The sequence below is a fragment of the Podarcis liolepis genome (genome assembly GCF_965112155.1).
Source record: "Podarcis liolepis genome assembly, contig: HAP1_SCAFFOLD_22, whole genome shotgun sequence".
NCBI lineage: Eukaryota > Metazoa > Chordata > Lepidosauria > Squamata > Lacertidae > Podarcis > Podarcis liolepis.
The window spans coordinates 6,089,700-6,109,212 of NW_028148947.1; the positions used below are offsets into that span (position 1 = coordinate 6,089,700).

The 19,513-nt window shown below is 44.7% G+C and overlaps 1 protein-coding gene across 3 annotated transcripts; it reads left to right on the forward strand.

Annotated features, from left to right (window-relative positions):
- Nucleotides 1-778: 778 nt before the first annotated feature.
- Nucleotides 779-18,949, forward strand: LOC310698964 (claudin-34-like). 3 transcript variants are annotated; one of them, XM_083520537.1, is made up of 3 exons: nucleotides 779-987; nucleotides 15,450-15,542; nucleotides 17,773-18,949. In XM_083520537.1, the coding sequence occupies exons 1-3, from the start codon at nucleotides 866-868 to the stop codon at nucleotides 18,767-18,769; spliced, it is 1,212 nt and encodes a 403-aa protein (XP_083376663.1). In that variant the 5' UTR covers nucleotides 779-865; the 3' UTR covers nucleotides 18,770-18,949. The 3 variants fall into 3 exon arrangements, with proteins under 3 accessions (XP_083376663.1, XP_083376665.1, XP_083376664.1); XM_083520539.1 differs by lacking the exons at nucleotides 779-987; nucleotides 15,450-15,542 and adding an exon at nucleotides 2,614-2,636; XM_083520538.1 differs by lacking the exons at nucleotides 779-987; nucleotides 15,450-15,542 and adding an exon at nucleotides 17,338-17,407.
- The last annotated feature ends 564 nt before the right edge of the window (nucleotides 18,950-19,513 follow it).

Sequence of the window (19,513 nt, forward strand, 5' to 3'; positions counted from 1 at the left end):
TGTAACTAACGCCTTATCTCGGTGGGGAGGGGTGTTATGTACTAAAGTTCTCACCCTGGGCCAGCAGGGGGATAGTCTAGATAGTTTTCACTCAGGTCCACGTCAGTTATTTTAGGCAGGAAACCCTGGGATGTTGTTGCTACAATGTTGATAGCCGGCTGCCTATAAAAGCAGGCCGGCTGAGCTGTTTGCTGTTCAGTTCTGTCCAGCTTACAATAAAGAGCTTCTCTGGAGAAATCACTGTGTCATCTGCTATGTTCGCCCGCAACTTAACAGGTTGGTTAGTTAGTTAGTTCTTTATGGAAATTTTGAAGCTGTGTGCAGGAGGAAGTTGGGTTTGAAAAGGGATGAGGCTCCTTTAAATGGAGAGAGGGAGGGGGGAGCAGAACTGTCTCCAAAGAACCAAAAATGTCACATTTTGTCATGGGCATTTTTCTTTTTGCACAACAAGGGATAGAAAGGAAACTTTGGGCAATCTCAGAGCCAGAGAATACGGGGCATCTGTGGCCCCCCAGGCTGTTATAGACTGCAATGGGGGGCAGTGTGGTTTAGTGGTTAGAGCACTGGTCTGGGACTGGAGGTTTCGAATCATGCCCAACAGCCAGACCATGTTCCTCTGGCCTCATGAGGAGCCTCCTTTGTGGGGCTAGCGAATCTGGGACTAGGCCACGTGGAAAGGGTCTTGCAGGGTGCGGCCTAATAGGAGCACGGGATGTTCTGCATTTATATCCGCGGGGGGGGGGGCGAATCTCATGAGCGATATGTCCAAATGTGTTTTTACGCTTGGGGGGCTGCTGCGTCGCTTGTTCCTGAACCTTTTCTTCCTTCCAAATGCCCTGAAGATCCATTGCACACCTTGACTTGCATGAAACCTCCTCTCTCTTATTTGCTCAGTAAACCAGACCGGGAGAAGGAGGAATGGAGGAAAACAGAAATCCGGCCTGAGAACGGAGGTCCCTGTCAAGAGAATGGCCAAGATCTCCTCAGGTGAGGATGAAAGGGGAGGCAGGGAAAAGCAAAGAGCCCCTGAAAACATCCCCACACTCGGAAAGAAGTTGTCGGCCAAACCCCTGCATGGAAGTGTATCTGCAGGAAGACGGTCAGCACTTTCCTATTGGATGGGTGTCACTGAGCAGAGTTTTCAATGGAGATGGTGTATCCTGATTAAGTGGGGAAAACAGAACGGGAGAGCATTTGGGTGTGGAGGATGTCATGCAGATACAGAACTGGACTTGCGTATTTGACGGGGTGAGCTCCCGTTGCTCGGTCCCAGCTCCTGCCAACCTAGCAGTTCCAAACCACGTCAAAGTGCAAGTAGATAAATAGGTACCTCTCTGGAGGGACGGTAAATGGCGTTTCTGTGTGCTGTTCTGGTTTTGCCAGAAGTGGCTTAGTCATGCTGGCCACATGACCCGGAAAAACTGTCTGCGGACCAATGTTGGCTCCCTCCGTCAGTAAAGCCAGATGAGTGGCACCCCCACCCCAGAGTTGCTCCTGACTGGACTTAACTGTCAGGGGTCCTTTACCTTTACCTTTTTAAAAGCACTTCACACTGCCATGCAATGTGAAAGTGCTTCATCTTATCAATGGTCACAACTCCTGAAATGAATGGATGGCTCCAATGCTCCATTTGCTGTCTTCCTTCAAAGATTAACATTTGTGTATGTTCTAAGATGTTTAAAATAGTCAAAAAGATGACAGCTTTTAATTCCTCTGAATTTGATATCTCCTTTAGATTTTTAAAGGCTGGCTCCCAAAGTTATTTCAAGTGAAATAGATGGATTTAGGCCCATTGCTTAACCAAATGTTAATCACACACACACACACACACACACACACACACACACACACTTCAGTGGAAACTGCATGCAGCTGAGCTGCTCACATTCGGAGCATCAACACAGAAAGGAACAGAAAGAAAGCAACACAAATATTTTGACGGAAGTGTCTTAGGAAAGCGATTTTAAATCATGGACACCTAGGTTCTGAAAATGGTATTGCCTGTATTGGTGTGAGGGATGGGGTCCCATGGCACAAATTCCATGTGGTCCCAGTGCAAAGGAAAAGAGCTAAGATCTTCTCCCTTACTATAATGTCCAAACAAGATGGGATGGGGAAGAAGAATGAGAGGTTTGTAAGGAGTCTTCAATAATTTTGCCAAGGAAATTCTTATGTCTCATGCTATTAGCCTTTCTTGTACATGGAGATCCTTTATGAAATGCATTCAGGCCCATCAAACAAATCTGTACTGAGATACACATACTGTATCACCATTTTTACTGCTGGAACTGCTCTGAATCTGACTTCAGGAAGAACATGTTTTAACTATGCAGTGTCCTGGAATAGACACTCTGCATTGGGAAAGAAGGGAACTGAGTTCCCTCCCATTTTCCACTTTCCTGATGTTCCAAATGACCAGTACCTTGGAGTTATGATTTGTGTTGTTGTCAGGATTCTAACTGTAACTGTAACTGACCAAAGAATTCTGCAGAGCAGTTGCTGCTGTGGCTGGCCGGCTGCTCAGGCGAACGTCAGCTCAGTGGCCAACCGCTCAGTCTTCTTGAGGCTCAGGAGCACCTAGCAAATACCTGCTCTGTTCCTGGCACACTAGACTGTAGCTGAGGAAGGCATTTCACGTAAGTTTATGGATTAAACATTCCTCACTATGCCATCAGGTGTGTTTATGCTCAGTGGAAAAAGATAGGTGCAGTAAAGGTAAAGGGACCCCTGACCATTAGGTCCAGTTGGGACCGACTCTGGGGTTTGGCGCTCATCTCGCTTTATTGGCCGAGGGAGCCGGCATACAGCTTCCGGGTCATTATTAAGCTGCTTCTGGTGAACCAGAGCAGCGCACAGAAACGCCGTTTGCCTTCCCGACGGAGCGGTACCTATTTATCTACTTGCACTTTGAAGTGCTTTCGAACTGCTAGGTTGGCAAGAGCAGGGACTGAGCAATGGGAGCTCACCCCGTCGCGGGGATTCGAACCACCAGCCTTCTGATCGGCAAGTCCTAGGCTCTGTGGTTTAACCCACAAAACAGTGAAATCATGAGCAGCTTCCCATCCACAACAGGTTGCTGAGGTTCTGGCTATTTTCACAGGAACAATGCAACAGTAGATGAAATCAGTAGCAGTGTGCTGGAAGAAAGTCTGAGTGTCGGCTTCTCTGGATCAGATGTCTCTACCTAACCAGGGGGTGGGAGAGAGCAGGGGAACTATTTCTTTTGCTGCTTCTTTCTGTGCCTGGAAGGAAGAATGCAGGAGGGAGGATTTCCTTCAATGACTAGACATGCTTGTTATTCCCTCTCTCACTGCATCTTGTCTTCTTTTTTGTTTCCAGGATGTCTGCCAAGGTCTCCCCTGCTCCCCTCCTCTCCAAAACCCCCCTGCGGGTGAAAGAAGGCTCCCTGGTAGTCAAATGGCTGCGTTTAGTTTCTGGTCTCCAGCTGTGTGCATTCCTGATGGATATTTTGGCCTTGCCGATGTGCATTATGTCAACGATCAGTGTCAACTGGCGAGTGTGGAGTGTGGAAGACATCGAGGGAATCGACTCTGGAAACATCTGGATTGGAATCTGGGGTGTCTGCTTTTGGAAAGACCCTTCTAACGACGGCAACTCTTTTTGGCATTGCGAAGATCTCGATGAGCAACATCCAACCCTCCCGAGGGAAATTTTTATTGCACAGGATTTAATGGCATTAGCTTCCATTATGAATTCAGTGGCCCTGGGATTAATTTCATTTGCCTTGTACAATGTGTTCAAGCCCAGAAAACATAAGGATTTTCTCTTTCGCTTTTTTAGGCTTGGAGCTCTGCTGAACTTAGTTGCAGGGATACTCGTCCTGATTTCTGTGGTCTGGAACACGTCTGCTGTCTTGCAAAATGGGGAAATTGACTTCCCTGAAACTTTTGAATTGCCTCAACTTCCGAGCGAGCAGCATATTGGACCTTCTATTTATGTAGGCTATATCGCTGCAGGTTTCCAGCTGCTGAGTGCAGCATTGGTTGGGATTGAGAGATGTTGCATCAGGACCACCGCAACAGATACATCTCTAATAGAAACTGTAGTGGTGATTACCCCAGGAAGTGTGGTGAAAAGCGAGAGTCTAACTACTTGTTCGAAGTGTGGTTCTCTGCTGGACCTGGTAATTCAAGAGAAATCCTCCACGGTGGAGATGGAGGAAAGCTGTGCAAAAGATCTTGTCATTCCAGAGGAATCCTGCACAGTAGAGGTGGAGGAAAGCCGTACGCCCCAAAGCTCACCTGAAGGACATCAAAGTCCACCTGAAGTCCCAAAACATACTATTATACATGTTATACCCTACAACAGGGAGTCGTAAACTATCAGATCCAGATCAACGCAGATCGCTCCATACACGCATGGATCTGCTTGGATCAGGATATGATAGTTTTGTTTTGGGACTTCAGGTGGACTTTGATATCCTTCAGGTGAGGAGGCCCTTTTTATGACTAGTAGTTAGTTAGTTAGTTAGTTAGTTAGTTATTAAAAATTTTGTTGATTTACAAAAGTGTGCAATGTCTCGCTTTCATGTTTCCCACCCCCCCCCCAGTAACATTTTTATAAATCATTTTCATTTGTTGAGACATTAGGAAGAAAAGGGGAAATAGGTGGAGGGGGGGAACGATGGGTGGGGGTAGCGATTTTTCTATTTTACTTACTATACGTAGGGTTTGGTGTCAGCATTGTTTGTGCAGGTTCTTTGCTGTTTGCTTGTAATTAATAAACCAATTAATAAACCCATATTAATTAAAATATTGACTCTGTTCGCATGATCTTGGCCGGTTTTAATGCACGCTCTCGTCCTGTTTTTCAGAGCCTCCTCCAGAGCAGACCCACTAAAGCCTAACCGGTGGGTCTACTCCTGTGTAGGATTCAGTTCTTGATAATTGTGCACTTGGGTCTGGGTTAAAGGCGGATCTACACGGATCCTCATGGATCCTCCACTTTTTAAAAAATAACTCCATCAAATGCAGTGTCAAATCACACCTGGAAGGCACGCCTACAGACTGGACTATCAAAAACGTGGATGCAGCACCACAAAAACTTGGATCCGAGGCATGGATCCTCATGAATTCATATGATTTTTATAGTGAAACAAAATAAAAACACCATGATACTGTAGACCACTTTTTAGTCTGTAAGCAGAACCAAAGAAATCACGCATCCACTGTTTCGTGCTGCCGAAATGGAGCAAAAACATGGTTAAAAAACACGGATCCTGATGGATCCTCATGATTTTTGCATTAGATCAGGCCAAAGTCACCGTCAGCTCAAATATCATGGCCATGGGCACAGTATCCACCACAAAAATCACGAATCCACGGCTTCCTAGCGACACCGTAGCCCAAAATCGTGGTTTTGAAGCATGGATCCTCATGCTTTTTGCACTAGATCAGCCCAAAGTCACTGTCAAATCACACATCATGTCTAGGGGCACAGCCTGCACCACAAGAAACTCGGATCCACGGCTTTCTGGTCATACCATGGCCCAAAAACGTGGGTTCGATTTAAGAAGCTGAATGTTTATAAAGGCACTTAGCGAATTTCTGCCACAGAAATTCTGAACAGAAACACTCTGCAGGTTCAGCCCCTAACAGAAACTGCTCTACGGTCTCTGTGTTGGGAAATGGGAACAGATCTTGCTCATCACCAACCTTCCCTCCGCAAATCAGTATCACTATGAGGCTGAACTGAACAGCTTGCTCCAGAGTTTTAAGAGATACGTTTCTGGGGTGTAGTGGTTAAGAGCGGTGGACTCTAATCTGGTGAGCTGGGTTCGCTTCTCCGCTCCTCCACATGCAGCTGCTGGGTGACCTTGGGCCAGTCACACTTCTCTCTGAACTCTCTCAGCCCCACCTACCTCACAAGGTGTCTGTTGCGGGGGTGGAAGGGAAAGGAGATTTTTAGCCACTTTGAGACACCTTCAAGTAGAGAAAAGCAGGATATAAAAACCAACTCCATGAATAAGAATTCTATGGAAAAGGACCATCCCTGCCATGATGATGAAAACTTCATCATCTTCATCCTGGGGGAAAATGACTATTGGGGTTCCACAAGGTTCTGCCCTGGGCCTGGTGCTATTCAATATTTTTATAAATGATTTGGATGATGGAATAGAGGGCATGCTAATCAAATTTGCAAATGACTGCAAACTGGGAGGGGTTGCTAATACACCAGAGGGTGGGTCAGAATTCAAAAATGACCTGAATAGCCTAGAGAGCTGGGCCAAAACCAACAATATGGAGTTCAGTAGGGAGAAATGTAAGGTACTACACCTGGATAGAAAAAATGAAATGCACGGGTGGGGGACACTTGGCTTGACAACAGTACCTGTGAAAGGGATCTGGGAGTCTTAGCCAACCACAAGCTGAACATGAGTCAACAGTGTGATGTGGCAGCTAAGAACGCCAATGCAATTCTGGGCTGGAAGGGAAAGAAGATTGTTAGCTGCTTTGAGTCTCCTCAAGGGGAGTGAAAGGCGGAATATCAAGTCCAAACTCTTCTTCCAAACTCTTTGTAATAGTGACATTTCCCATAAATATGCTGAGACACAACTGAATAATGTTATAGATTTCAATGGGATTCATGGAAGGGCCAAGTTTATTCAGCAGTTTAAATGAATGGGGCATGGAAGGGCTTAACTGGTTCTTAAGCAGGGCCAAAACCTGGGGGAAGGAATCTTCAGTCTCTGCAGAAAACAGCAGGCACAACAACATTTTGTATGGAATGCAGAGCCAGTTCTTCTCATAAGCAAGTAAGGGGAGCCCCTGAGGTGCTGGATGCACCACTAGAGCTGGTGGCATGGTGTGAGTACCAAGGTTGGTTTTGCTCTCTGCATTTTTCCTGAAGTTGTTGAGCTGTGAAAATCATGCCCACTGCCCCCTAGAACGCTGGAAACCATTTTGGGATTCAGGAAGGGTCACCTCAGATAATGTTAAGAGACGGTTTGTTAAGATCCTTGCAAGCATTTTGCCAGCCACAGCTAGTAGAGAGATGCCGCGATAGTTTCCACAATCAGTTCTGACACCTTTTTAAAAAGAGATTGATAATTTTGGCATCCCTGAAGTCTGCTGGGATCGCTTCTCTCTCCCATATTTTTTAAATGCGCTTGTGAAGTTGTTGTGTAAGTTCAATTCCACCCGCTTGGAAGATTTCAGCAGGTATCCCATCAGGTCCGCTGGCTTTGTTGTTTTTCACTTGGTTAATAGCTGTACACAACTCTCCCAGATTTGGAGATACTGCAAGCTCATCTCTAATTTGTTTTTGCGGGATTTGTGAGAGGACCTCAGCAGCTAAGGGGGAGTTGTGGTTAAGGAGATGTTGGTAGTGTCCTTTCCAGCACAATGCAATAGCTTCTTTATCTTTTAGAAGTGAGGTACCATCTGCTGAGCGTAGGGGGCATATGCCATGATTTATTGGTCCATAGATGGTCTGTGTGGCTTTAAAGAAACTCTGTGCATCATGAGTGTCGGATAAGTGCTGGATCGCTTGAGCTTTTTTTTATCCACCAGGTGTTTTTTAGTTCTCTGGTTCTTAGCAAGCAGTGAATTGCCAGGACATGGAAGCCCCCTGGTGATGAAATCACTCTTTCCACCCACCCACCCCCCTTTCAAAAATGTGCATGGAATGAATGAGCTGGCATTCAAATCTATTCTTTTAAAAGCATATTTTCTATTATTATTGGGTCCATTCTGACAAATATTGGGTCCATTCTCTCACTTTTGACCCTTCTTGATTCCCTCATTCCTGGGGGTTGGACTAGATGACCCATGGGGTCCCTTCCAACTCTTCCATTCTACAATTCTCTCACCTACAATTCTGACACCCCCTTCAGGTTGTACCAATCATACCAGCAGATAAACCGCATTTTTGCCAGTTGATGGTCTTTTTTTAGGGGGTAGAACGGAGTGTGGGTTTGTTTTGGAGGTTTTTGTTAGGATGTCCTGACGTCCAGTGGATGGGGAACGCCTGACAGCTGACGTTACATTCCCAACATCCACTTAAAAGCCATATGGTCCCTTGAAACGCTTCCCCCAAAAGGATTCTGGGAGCTGTAGTGCTGAGAGCCGTTTGGAGACCCCCTATTACCCTCCCAGAACTACCATTCCCAGAGTTCCCTGGGAGGTTGTGGGCATCTCTTTCGAGAGGCAATGGAGTGCGCCTCTGGGGGGTGAAATCAAAGGTTTTCAACAGGCGCAAGAAGGAAAAATGAAGGAGACGCCTGCGAGAAGCCAAGTTACAGGGAACCAAGCAGAGGCCTTCTTGGTGGTGGTGCCTTCTTCATGGTGATCCACTACTGCTTTAAGGGAGGTCTTGGAATAAGTAGATTTCTTGCTGATCCAAAACACCCACCCACCCCACTCACACATGAAAACAAAGACCACCACAGCCGACTACAAATGAATAACCACACCCTAGGCCAACTCCAACCTCTCTCACCACCAAAGGAACACAAGCGAACAGCAAAGAACCTGCACAAACAACGCTGACACCAAACCCTACATATAGGAAGTAAAATCGAAAAATCGCCACTGCTGCTAGAAACTATTCCCCCTCCCCACCCGTCCCACTTCTAATGCAAACCCCCTTCCTCAATCAAGATGGGATTTCAGCTCAGAGAGTTGGACAACTTGGGGGTTTCAGCAGGAAATCCAAGGCAGCCCCCTGCCTGAATGAGACTGGATTCCCCTGCTAAAACGAAGAAGGGGGACTGTTTAGGAGACAATCCCGCTTCTGAATCAGGAATGGGTTTGCTTGGAATCCCGCCCAACTGAGCAGAATTTAAGCCCTGCTCATCGGCTGACGTTGAAAACCAGACATCGCCCGGCCCTGGGCAGGATGGCACACCGAGCCTCCTCACATCTGCTCAAAGGAGGCTGCAAAGCGGGGGGACATGTTTGTATAATTTCGTGGTCTTGTTTATTTCTATGCTCTTTTAGATGTGGCTTCATAGCTGAGAGGGGGATTTGAACCCCGGTGCCTCCCAGGTCCTAATCTGGCAGTCTAACTGTTGGACCTGTTCCATGTCTGCTATTGGGTCCCCGGAGCGCAGATTCATACAGCGTGGCAATCAACCTTGCAGGATTCAAAAGGATTTATTTGAAATGCATATGCAGGACAAAGGCACAGCGCCATAAGCTCGCAATCTGCACACCCCAGTCAGGATGCGCCCACTTTTTATAGACTATACAAAAACAAAACAAAACAAAACAACAACAAAGGATGTAAAAGTCAATAAGGTGGGAGTGATGCTTTATCAGATGGCTTTACGCCTTAATTTAATTATATTAAATGGCAGGTGTCCTCCAGATATACCAGGAGAGTTCACCCACCTGGGGTTAAAATCAAACAGTGTTCTTGACTATGTATTGGTTTCCCGGGATCTATTTTTGAATGTCACCTCTTTTAAAATTGATAATGCCCAATTTAGTGACCATCTTCCCCTGACAACCAAGTTAAGTGTTGACTGGCACCTGCTCGAGCGCTCCCACCCAATCCCGGTGATTGTGGAGCCATCCACTAAAATAAAGGGGATTAGATGGTCCCCTGCCCTCGCCCATAGATATACGGATTTTATCCGAGAAAAGTTTCCTGGTGATCAGCCGGACATAGGAATAGTTCCGCGTGATCCTATTACCTGTATGAATTTTTTCTCTTGCCTGATAGAAGTTTTAACTCGCTTTTTTACTTCTCCAAGCTATGGAGTTAAAAACGATTATTTTAAATTTGGCGCCCCTTGGTTCAACTCTGCTTGTAAACTAGCCAGACTCCATCTACATACAATATATAATGACTATAAACTTTCCGGCGCTCTGGCCTTACCTCCATCTTATTCCCTGGCTAAAAAAGCATACAAACAGGCCCAGAAATCGGCCAAACGGGAATGGCATTTAAATCGCTGGCAGACTATAATTTCTGCCTCAAAATCTCATAACTCCCGGAAATTTTGGTCCTTAATAAAGGGAAGAAACATGAAATACCCCTTAACGGTGATCCCAGCCCCTACATGGGAGCAGTTCCTGAGAAAATATTTCTCAGTGGCAGAAGCTCCGGCCACTCACTGGAGACCTTCTAATCCCCTTCCCGTCTGGCCCAATACCGACCCTGCTGAAATCCTAGAATTGATAGCTGAGCTGAAAACTGGTAAGGCCCCTGGGCCAGATTTGGTCCCTGTTGAGGCTATAAAGCTACATTCTGCATGGTGGGCAGGGATTTTAGCTAAAACGTTTGACGCAATAAATGCCACGGGCTTAATACCAGGAACGTGGAAGGAGGCCATTATAATTCCTATCTACAAAAAAGGCCCTCCCGGTGACCCAGGGAATTACCGGAATATCAGTCTGCTATCGTCCATTGGGAAAATATATGCCCGTTTTTTGCTGGCAAGGTTGATGAAGTGGTCAGTTGAGGCTGACCTGATTGGGCATGAGCAAGCTGGATTTAGATTAAACCGTTCCACAACAGACCAGGCAATTATTCTTTATCACTTAGCCCGGAAATACTCGACACCTCGACGGGGCCAACTTTGCGCAGCCTTCATAGATTTGAAAGCTGCGTTTGATAGTATTCCGAGGCAATTACTATGGGATAAACTTGCCTGCTGGGGAATAGATAGAAGGCTCCTGTGGCTTATCTCCCAACTTCATGCCGGGTCCGTGGCCAGGGTAAGAATATCCCCTGCTGGAGACCTAACTAACCCAGTGCCAGTAAATAAGGGTGTACGCCAGGGTTGTATTTTAGCGCCTCTTCTTTTTAACTTATTTATCAGTGATATGAGGAACCCATTAATCGACTCACAAAAATTTATCCACACACCCCCGTATAGCAGATTATCGTTGTCCTTTACTTCTCTACGCAGATGATGCGGTACTACTCTCTTACTCCAGAGTGGGTTTAAGGAGGGCACTAAAGATTTTTGTGTCATATTGCCATTCTAATCATCTGTCTATCAACCACACCAAGTCCAAAGTACTGATATTTTCAAGGAGTCGAAAATTATATTCATGGAAATTGGAGGGCACGAAAATCGAACAAGTACATAAATTTAAATATTTAGGAATTTATTTTCAATATAATTTAGGGTGGAAAGCGCACGTTGAATATCTTCAAAACAAGACAAAAGCCCTATCACACTCCCTCCTCCGTTTTTTCTACTCTGAGGGGGCCTTATTCATCCCTGCGGCCTTGAAAGTGTATAGCATCAAAGTGATGGCCACAATGGCCTATGCTGCACCTTTATGGGCTGCCTTTGCAAACCTCTCACCTTTAGAGTCGCTTCAAAGCCAATTCTTACGCCGACTTTTAAAACTACCAACATGCGTAAGTAATGCGGCTATTCGCTTAGAAATGAAGATCCCCTCAGTGGAGTTAGTTTTATGGAGGAGAGTTTTGATTTATTGGATATCCCTATGGCATAAACTCCCGAACCACTATCTCATTCAATGCATGTGGCGGGATGACTTCACAAATTTGTGGTCAGGAAAAATCCATGCCAAATTGCTGTCCTATGAGATCTCGCCCACGGAATTGCTCAAACTGGATCTAAACGCGGCAAAAAGGTGTATAAATCAAAGGCTGGATGATGTGGAGCTATACCAAAATTTCTTAGCTGGTGGTGGAGCCTACTCGCCATTAAATCTCGGCATAACCCCTATCTATCGTGCTCCGTCCTACTTAACATCGCTTATAGCCGCATCTCACCGAGATGCCTTCATTAGAGCCAGGTTCAATGTTTTTCCAACAAACGTGCTGAGACATAGATTCACTAAGGGCCAAGTCCCTTCAATGTGTGCTTGTGAAATGAAAACATCTGAATCTCTACATCATGTTATGTTTATCTGCCCTATGTACAGTTCAGCTCGTGCTAGTATACTAAACTCCATAATCCAGCCTATGGCTGACAAACCAGTAGACCTACAGCTTGCCTGGGTTCTTCAAGATGTAGATCCTTATATTACTCTACAGGTTGCTAAATTCCTAACAGCCGTTCTCTCATACAAGAGACGGAATGGAATGTTAGCTGATTATTGATAGTTATAAGAATTTTTGATATTGACATCAGATATTGATTTTAGCGTAGTGCCTAAATTTTTAACTTTAATCTTAAATTTTTGTTTTGATTTGCCAATATTTGTCCTTGTGAGCTGTGAATTGTGTTATATTACTTGTGGCTTGTACGAGACCGCTGTTTTATTTGATTTGTTTTGTGTGTTGTGCTTTATGATGGGCGTAAAGCCGAATAAACATTTTGACTTTGAAAAAAAACAACAACAGAGAGTGAGACTTTACATTCTTATCCAATCAGGCTCTAACATTCCATGTTTCTCCTTTTGAAGCTTAACACTTCCTAATTTACTCATTCTTTGTTTGTCTGCCTGCTTATGGCCTTGCCCGTCTTGTAACAGTGGCTTTGATAACAGCATGCTGGAATTTCTATTTCTGAGGCCCTTCAATTGGAGTCTATAAGAGCCTGGAGGGCCACAGATGCCCCATATTCTCTGGCTCTGAGATTGCCCAAAGTTTCCTTTCTATCCCTTGTTGTGCAAAAAGAAAAATGCCCATGACAAAATGTGACATTTTTTGCTCTTTGGAGACAGTTCTGGTTCCCTCTCTCTCTCTCTCTCTTTTCATTTAGAGGAGTCTCATCCCTTTTCAAACCCAACTTCCTCCTGCACACAGCTTCAAGATTTCCATGAAGAACTAACCAACAAACTCATGATTGGAATTTACGAGATTAAGGAGATAATTTATTTTTATATAATGAAAAGAGATGGGAGGATAATTGCGCAAGGCAAGAATATATAGGGTGGCAAAAATCAAAAGAAACAAACATTATGAGTTGGGTTCTTGAAATAACAACAACACATGCCTCCTCAGTGGATTTCAGAACAAATATGTCTCTCTTTTTTTAAATTACCCAAACACTATAATGCAAGGAGTTGTAGTGATAGGCTTCGGCCTATCCTGCCTAGCTTGACTCTCCTCAGCTTTGATGCAATACTTTTTTTTTTCTGAGGGCTAATATTACCAGACTTTTCTCCTCCAGCTCTACAATTAAAACTTTTGTGGCCAAATTTTCCACATCCCCAGCATTGAACTTCTTTGGGATTTGTATAATTTGTTTTCCACCCTTTCTCCTCGGTGAGACTGGTGTTGGCTTGGGCCTTGTCATTTTGCCCCTTTGACAATGGCCTCTTTCCCTTGTCTTTCTCTGAAGAGGGGTTCCCCTTTGCTAGTTGGAATTTATTTCTGTTAGTCCCCCACACTTTCCTGCCAAAACTTGGTTCATTGAACCTATGGTCCCTTATTTCATTTATTTGGCCAGCTAAGTTAGCGGCTTCTTGAAGTGATTGAGGGTGTCTTTCCTTTATAAGATATTTTAATTGGTCGTTGATTGTTTCATAAAATTCTTCCAGAGCAAACGCTTCTCTGATTTTTGGAACAGAGGCTGCCCTCTCCTGTTCTAACCATTTTGTGAGGTAGTTTGAGATTTTCTCCCCAAGCTCCAGGTGTATTGTTTTTCCCACCGAATCCCACCACTTGCCTACCACTTCTGTGGTGACAGGTAGTGATGTTATTCCACCGCAGGTACGGTTGTGATCCCACCTACAGTTGTGATCCCACTTCTGCCACCAATTTTGTGGCGATCACACAGGGCCCCGGGACGTTTGACGGTCTATTGACCCTGTGCCACCACTGTGATTGCTTTCTTTTTTTGCAAATGCTTTTTATTGAGTTTTTTCACAAACAAAATAAAACAATATTTTAGTCATCATTTTATGTCATCTTATTTACACTGCGTATGTACACGCCCAGACTTCCTTCCTTCCCAGCTGCGGTTTTCTTAATATAGATCTTCTCTTAGAGATTCTTATTCACTTCTATACACATCACAGGATTTATGTTAACCCTGCTGTAGTTTTTAAACTTCTACAGTTAATTCTTATGTATGCCACAAATTTACCCCATTCTTCTTCAAACTTTGTCTCTTTTTGGTCCCGGATTTTATACGTCCTTTTAGCTAATTCTGTGAATTCAAAAAACTTAGCCTGCCATTCCATAACCGTTGGGGTCATCTGGGACTTCCACATTTGAGCTACAAGGATCCTAGCTGCTACTGGAGCATATTGGAATAATTTATGATCCTCCTTTTTTACTTCCTCCCCTATTATCCCTATTAAAAAAGCCTCCAGTTTTTTCGGGAATGTATACTTAAAAAGTTTCTTCAGTTCATTATATATAAAGTCCCAAAAATTTTCATCTTTTCACACTCCCACCACATGTGGCCACCACTGTGATTGCTTTCTTGGCTGCCACCACCCCGCTTCTCACAGGGACACACGGAGTCCAGACAGTTGTTAACATTAACAAATAATCAAGTTTATTTTTAAATGCAGGAACAAGCGTATGGTTTCAGTTTATTTTTCTCTTCTCAGTTTCTTAATTTTTGATGTCCTTCAGGTGACGAGGCCTCTTTTTTATGACTAGTATTTATTTATTTATTAAAGATTTTGTTGATTTACAAAAGTGTGCAATGTCTCTCTCTCTCGTGTCCGTCCCCCCCCCCCCCATGAAACACATTTACAAATCATTTTCATTTGTTGAGACATTAGGAAGAAAAGGGGAAAGAGGTGGAGGGGGAAAAGATGGGTGGGGTGGGGTCTGGTGGCGATTTTCATATTTTACTTCCTATATGTAGGGTTCGCTCTATCCTATATATTCTTGCCTTGCGCAATTAACTTATCCTCCCATTTATTTTCATTATATAAAGAAAAATTCTCTCCTTAATCTCGTACATTCCAATTATGGTTGGTTGGTTAGTTAGTTAGTTCTTTATGGAAATTTTGAAGCTGTGTGCAGGAGGAAGTTGGGTTTGAAAACGGATGAGGCTCCTTTAAATGGAGAGAGGGAGGGGGGAGCAGAACTGTCTCCAAAGATCCAAAAATGTCACATTTTGTCATGGGCATTTTTCTTTTTGCACAACAAGGGATAGAAAGGAAACTTTGGGCAATCTCAGAGCCAGAGAATACGGGGCATCTGCGGCCCTCCAGGCTGTTATAGACTGCAATGGGGGGCAGTGTGGTTTAGTGGTTAGAGCACTGGTCTGGGACTGGAGGTTTCGAATCATGCCCCACAGCAAGGCCATGTTCCTCTGGCCTCATGAGGAGCCTCTTTTGTGGGGCTAGCGAATCTGGGCCTAGGCCACGTGGAAAGGGTCTAGCAGGGTGCGGCCTAATAGGAGCACGGGATGTTCTGCATTTATATCCTAAGGGGGGGGGCGAATCTCATTAGCGATATGTTCAAATGTGTTTTTACGCTTGGGGGGCTGCTGCGTCGCTTGTTCCTGAACCTTTTCTTCCTTCCAAATGCCCTGAAGATCCATTGCACACCTTGACTTGCATGAAACCTCCTCTCTCTTATTTGCTCAGTGAACCAGACGGGGAGAAGGAGGAATGGAGGAAAACAGAAATCCGGCCTGAGAACGGAGGTCCCTGTCAAGAGAATGGCCAAGATCTCCTCAGGTGAGGATGAAAGGGGAGGCAGGGAAAAGCAAAGAGCCCCTGAAAACATCCCCACACTCGGGAAGAAGTTGTCGGCCAAACCCCTGCACGGAAGTGTATCTGCAGGAAGACGGTCAGCACTTTTCTATTGGATGGGGGTCACTGAGCAGTTTTCAATGGAGATGGTGTATCCGGATTAAGTGGGGGAAACAGAACGGGAGAGCATTTGGGTGTGGAGGATGTCATGCAGATACAGAACTGGACTTGCGTCTTTGACCGGGTGAGCTCCCGTTGCTCGGTCCCAGCTCCTGCCAACCTAGCAGTTCCAAACCACGTCAAAGTGCAAGTAGATAAATAGGTACCTCTCTGGAGGGACGGTAAACGGTGTTTCTATGTGCTGCTCTGGTTTTTCCAGAAGTGGCTTTGTCATGCTGGCCACATGACCCAGAAAAACTGTCTGCGGACCAATGTTGGCTCCCTCGGTCAGTAAAGCCAGATGAGTGCCCCCCCCCCCGAGTTGCTCGTGACTGGACTTAACTGTCAGGGGTCCTTTACCTTTACCTTTTTAAAAGCACTGCACACTGCCATGCGATGTGAAAGTGCTTCATCTTATCAATGGTCACAACTCCTGAAATGAATGGATGGCTCCAATGCTCCATTTGCTGCCTTCCTTCAAAGATTAACATTTGTGTATGCTCTAAGATGTTTAAAATAGTCAAAAAGATGACAGCTTTTAATTCCTCTGAATTTGATATCTCCTTTAGATTTTTAAAGGCTGGCTCCCAAAGTTATTTAGGCCCATTGCTTGGCCGAATGTTAATCACACACACACACTTCAGTGGAAACTGCATGCAGCTGAGCAGCTCACATTCAGAGCATCAACCCAGAAAGGAACAGAAAGAAAGCAACACAAATACCGTATTTTTTGCTCTATAAGACTCACTTTTTCCCTCATAAAAAGTAAGGGGAAATGTGTGTGCGTCTTATGGAGCGAATTCAGGCTGCGCAGCTATCCCAGAAGCCAGAACAGCAAGAGGGATCGCTGCTTTCACTGTGCAGCGATCCCTCTTGCGGTTCTGGCTTCTGAGATTCAGAATATTTTTTTTCTTGTTTTCCTCCTTTAAAAACTAGGTGCGTCTTGTGGTCTGGTGCGTCTTATAGAGCAAAAAATACGGTATTTTGACGGAAGTGTCTTAGGAAAGCGATTTTAAATCATGGACACCTAGGTTCTGAAAATGGTGTTGCCTGTATTGGTGTGAGGGATGGGGTCCCATGGCACAAATTCCATGTGGTCCCAGTGCAAAGGAAAAGAGCTAAGATCTTCTCCCTTACTATAATGTCCAAACAAGATGGGATGGAGAAGAAGAATGAGAGGTTTGTAAGGAGTCTTCAATAATTTTGCCAAGGAAATTCTTATGTCTCATGCTATTAGCCTTTCTTGTACATGGAGATCCTTTATGAAATGCATTCAGGCCCATCAAACAAATCTGTACTGAGATACACATACTGTATCACCATTTTTATTGCTGGAACTGCTCTGAATCTGACTTCAGGAAGAACGTGTTTTAACTCCGCAGTGTCCTGGAATACACACTCTGCATTGGGAAAGAAGGGAACTGAGTTCCCTCCCATTTTCCACTTTCCTGATGTTCCAAATGACCAGTACCTTGGAGTTATGATTTGTGTTGTTGTCAGGATTCTAACTGTAACTGTAACTGTAACTGACCAAAGAATTCTGCAGAGCAGTTGCTGCTGTGGCTGGCTAGCTGCTCAGGCGAACGTCAGCTCAGTGGCCAACTGCTCAGTCTTCTTGAGGCTCAGGAGTACCTAGCAAATACCTGCTCTGTTCCTGGCACGCTAGACTGTAGCTGAGGAAGGCATTTCACGTAAGTTTATGGATTAAACATTCCTCACTATGCCATCAGGTGTGTTTATGCTTGGTGGAAAAGGATAGCTGCAGTAGCAGATAGCAGAACAGCGAATCATGAGCAGCTTCCCATCCACAACAGGTTGCTGAGGTTCTGGCCATTTTCCCAGGAACAGTGCAAGAGTATATTAAATAAGTAGCAGTTTGCTGGAAGAAAGTATGTGTGGATCAGATGTCTATACCTAACCAGGGGGTGGGAACTCTTCTTTTGCTGCTTCTTTCTGTGCATGGAAGGAAGAATGCAGGAGGAAGGATGTCCTTCAATGACTAGACATACTTGTTATTCCCTCTCTCACTGCATCTTGTCTTCTCTTTTGTTTCCAGGATGTCTGCCAAGGTCTCGCCTGCTCCCCTCCTCTCCAAACCCCCCATGCAGGTGAAAAAAGGCTCCCTTGTAGTCAGGTGGCTGAGTTTAGTTTCCGGTCTCCAGTTGTGCGCATTCCTGATAGATATTGTGGCCTGGATTATGTGCATTGCCTCAACAGCAGTTGTCAACTGGCGAGTGTGGAGTGTGGAAGACATCAAGGGAATCGGCTCTGAAAACATCTGGATTGGAATCTGGCAGGTCTGCTTTTGGAAAGACCCTTCTGACGACGGCAACTCTTTTTGGCATTGCGAAGATCTGAATGAGCAACATCCAAGCCTCCCGAGGGAAATTTTTATTGCACAGGATTTAATGGCATTAGCTTCCATTATGAATTCAACAGCCCTAGGATTAATTTCATTTGCCTTGTATAATGTGTTCGAGCCCAGAAAACATAAGAATTTTGTGTTAACCTTTTTTAGGCTTGCAGCCTTCCTGAACTTAGTTGCAGGGATACTCGTTCTGATTTCCGTGATATGGAACATGTCTGCCGTCTTACATAATGAGAAAATTGTCTTCCCAGAAGCTTTTGGATTGCCTCAAATTCCGAGCGAGCAGCATATTGGACCTTCTATTTATCTAGGCTATATCGCTGCAGGTTTCCAGCTGCTGAGTGCAGCATTGGTTGGGATTGAGAGATTTTGCGTCAAGACCACCGCAACAGATAAATGTCAAATAGCAACCGTAAGGCTGATTACCCCAAGAAGCGCAGCAAAAAGCGAGAGTCTAACTACTTGTGGAAAGTGCGGTTCTCTGCTGGACCTCGTAATTGAAGAGAAATCCACAGTTGAGATGGAGGAAAGCCATGCGGAAGATTTTGTAATTCGAGAGGAATCCTGCAAAGAGGAGATGGAGGAAAGCCGTACGCCCCAAAGCTCACCTGAAGGACATCAAAGCCCACCTGATGTCCCCAAACATACAATTATATATGTGATTCCCTACAACAGGGAGTCGTAAACTATCAGATGCAGATCCACACAGATTGCTCCATACATGGATGGATCTGCGTGGATCAGGATCTGATAGTTTTGTTTTAGGACTTCAGGTGGGCTTTGATGTCCTTCAGGTGAGGAGGCCTCTTTTTATGACTAGTATTTATTCATTTATTAAAGATTTTGTTGATTTACAAAAGTGTGCAATGTCCTCTTTCATGTATTTTTCCCCATGTAACATTTTTACAAATCATTTTCATTTGTTGAGACATTAGGAAGAAAAGGGTGCTAAGAGGTGGGGGGGGGAAGATGGGGGGTGGGGTCGGGTGGCGATTTTTCTATTTTACTTACTATACGTAGGGTTTGGTGTCAGCGTTGTTTGTTCAGGTTCCCCTGAAGCGGGTGTCGGAATTGTAGGCGAGAGAATTGTAGAACGGAAGAGTTGGAAGGGACCCCAGGGGTCATCTAGTCTAACCCCCAGAAATGAGGGAATCAAGAAGGGGCAGAAGTGAGAGAATGGACCCAATATTTGTCAGAATGGACCCAATAATAATAGAAAATATGCTTGTAAAAGAATAGATTTGAATGCCAGCTCATTCATTCCATGCACATTTTTGAAAGAGGGGTGGGTGGGTGGAAAGAGTGAATTCATCACCAGGGGGCTTCCAAGTCCTGGCAATTCACTGCTTGCATTTATTTAATATTTGAAGATGCCTTCTTGCTTCAACTCTGGTTTTTTTGTGTTTTAATCTTTTATACAAGATAAAAA

Coding starts and splice junctions, on each gene's coding strand:
- LOC310698964 (XM_083520537.1), top strand. CDS start 866: ATGAAACCTCCTCTCTCTTATTTGCTCAGTAAACCAGACCGGGAGAAG. Junction 988..15,449: donor AATGGCCAAGATCTCCTCAG/GTGAGGATGAAA, acceptor TTATTTGCTCAG/TGAACCAGACGGGGAGAAGG. Junction 15,543..17,772: donor AATGGCCAAGATCTCCTCAG/GTGAGGATGAAA, acceptor TTTTGTTTCCAG/GATGTCTGCCAAGGTCTCGC.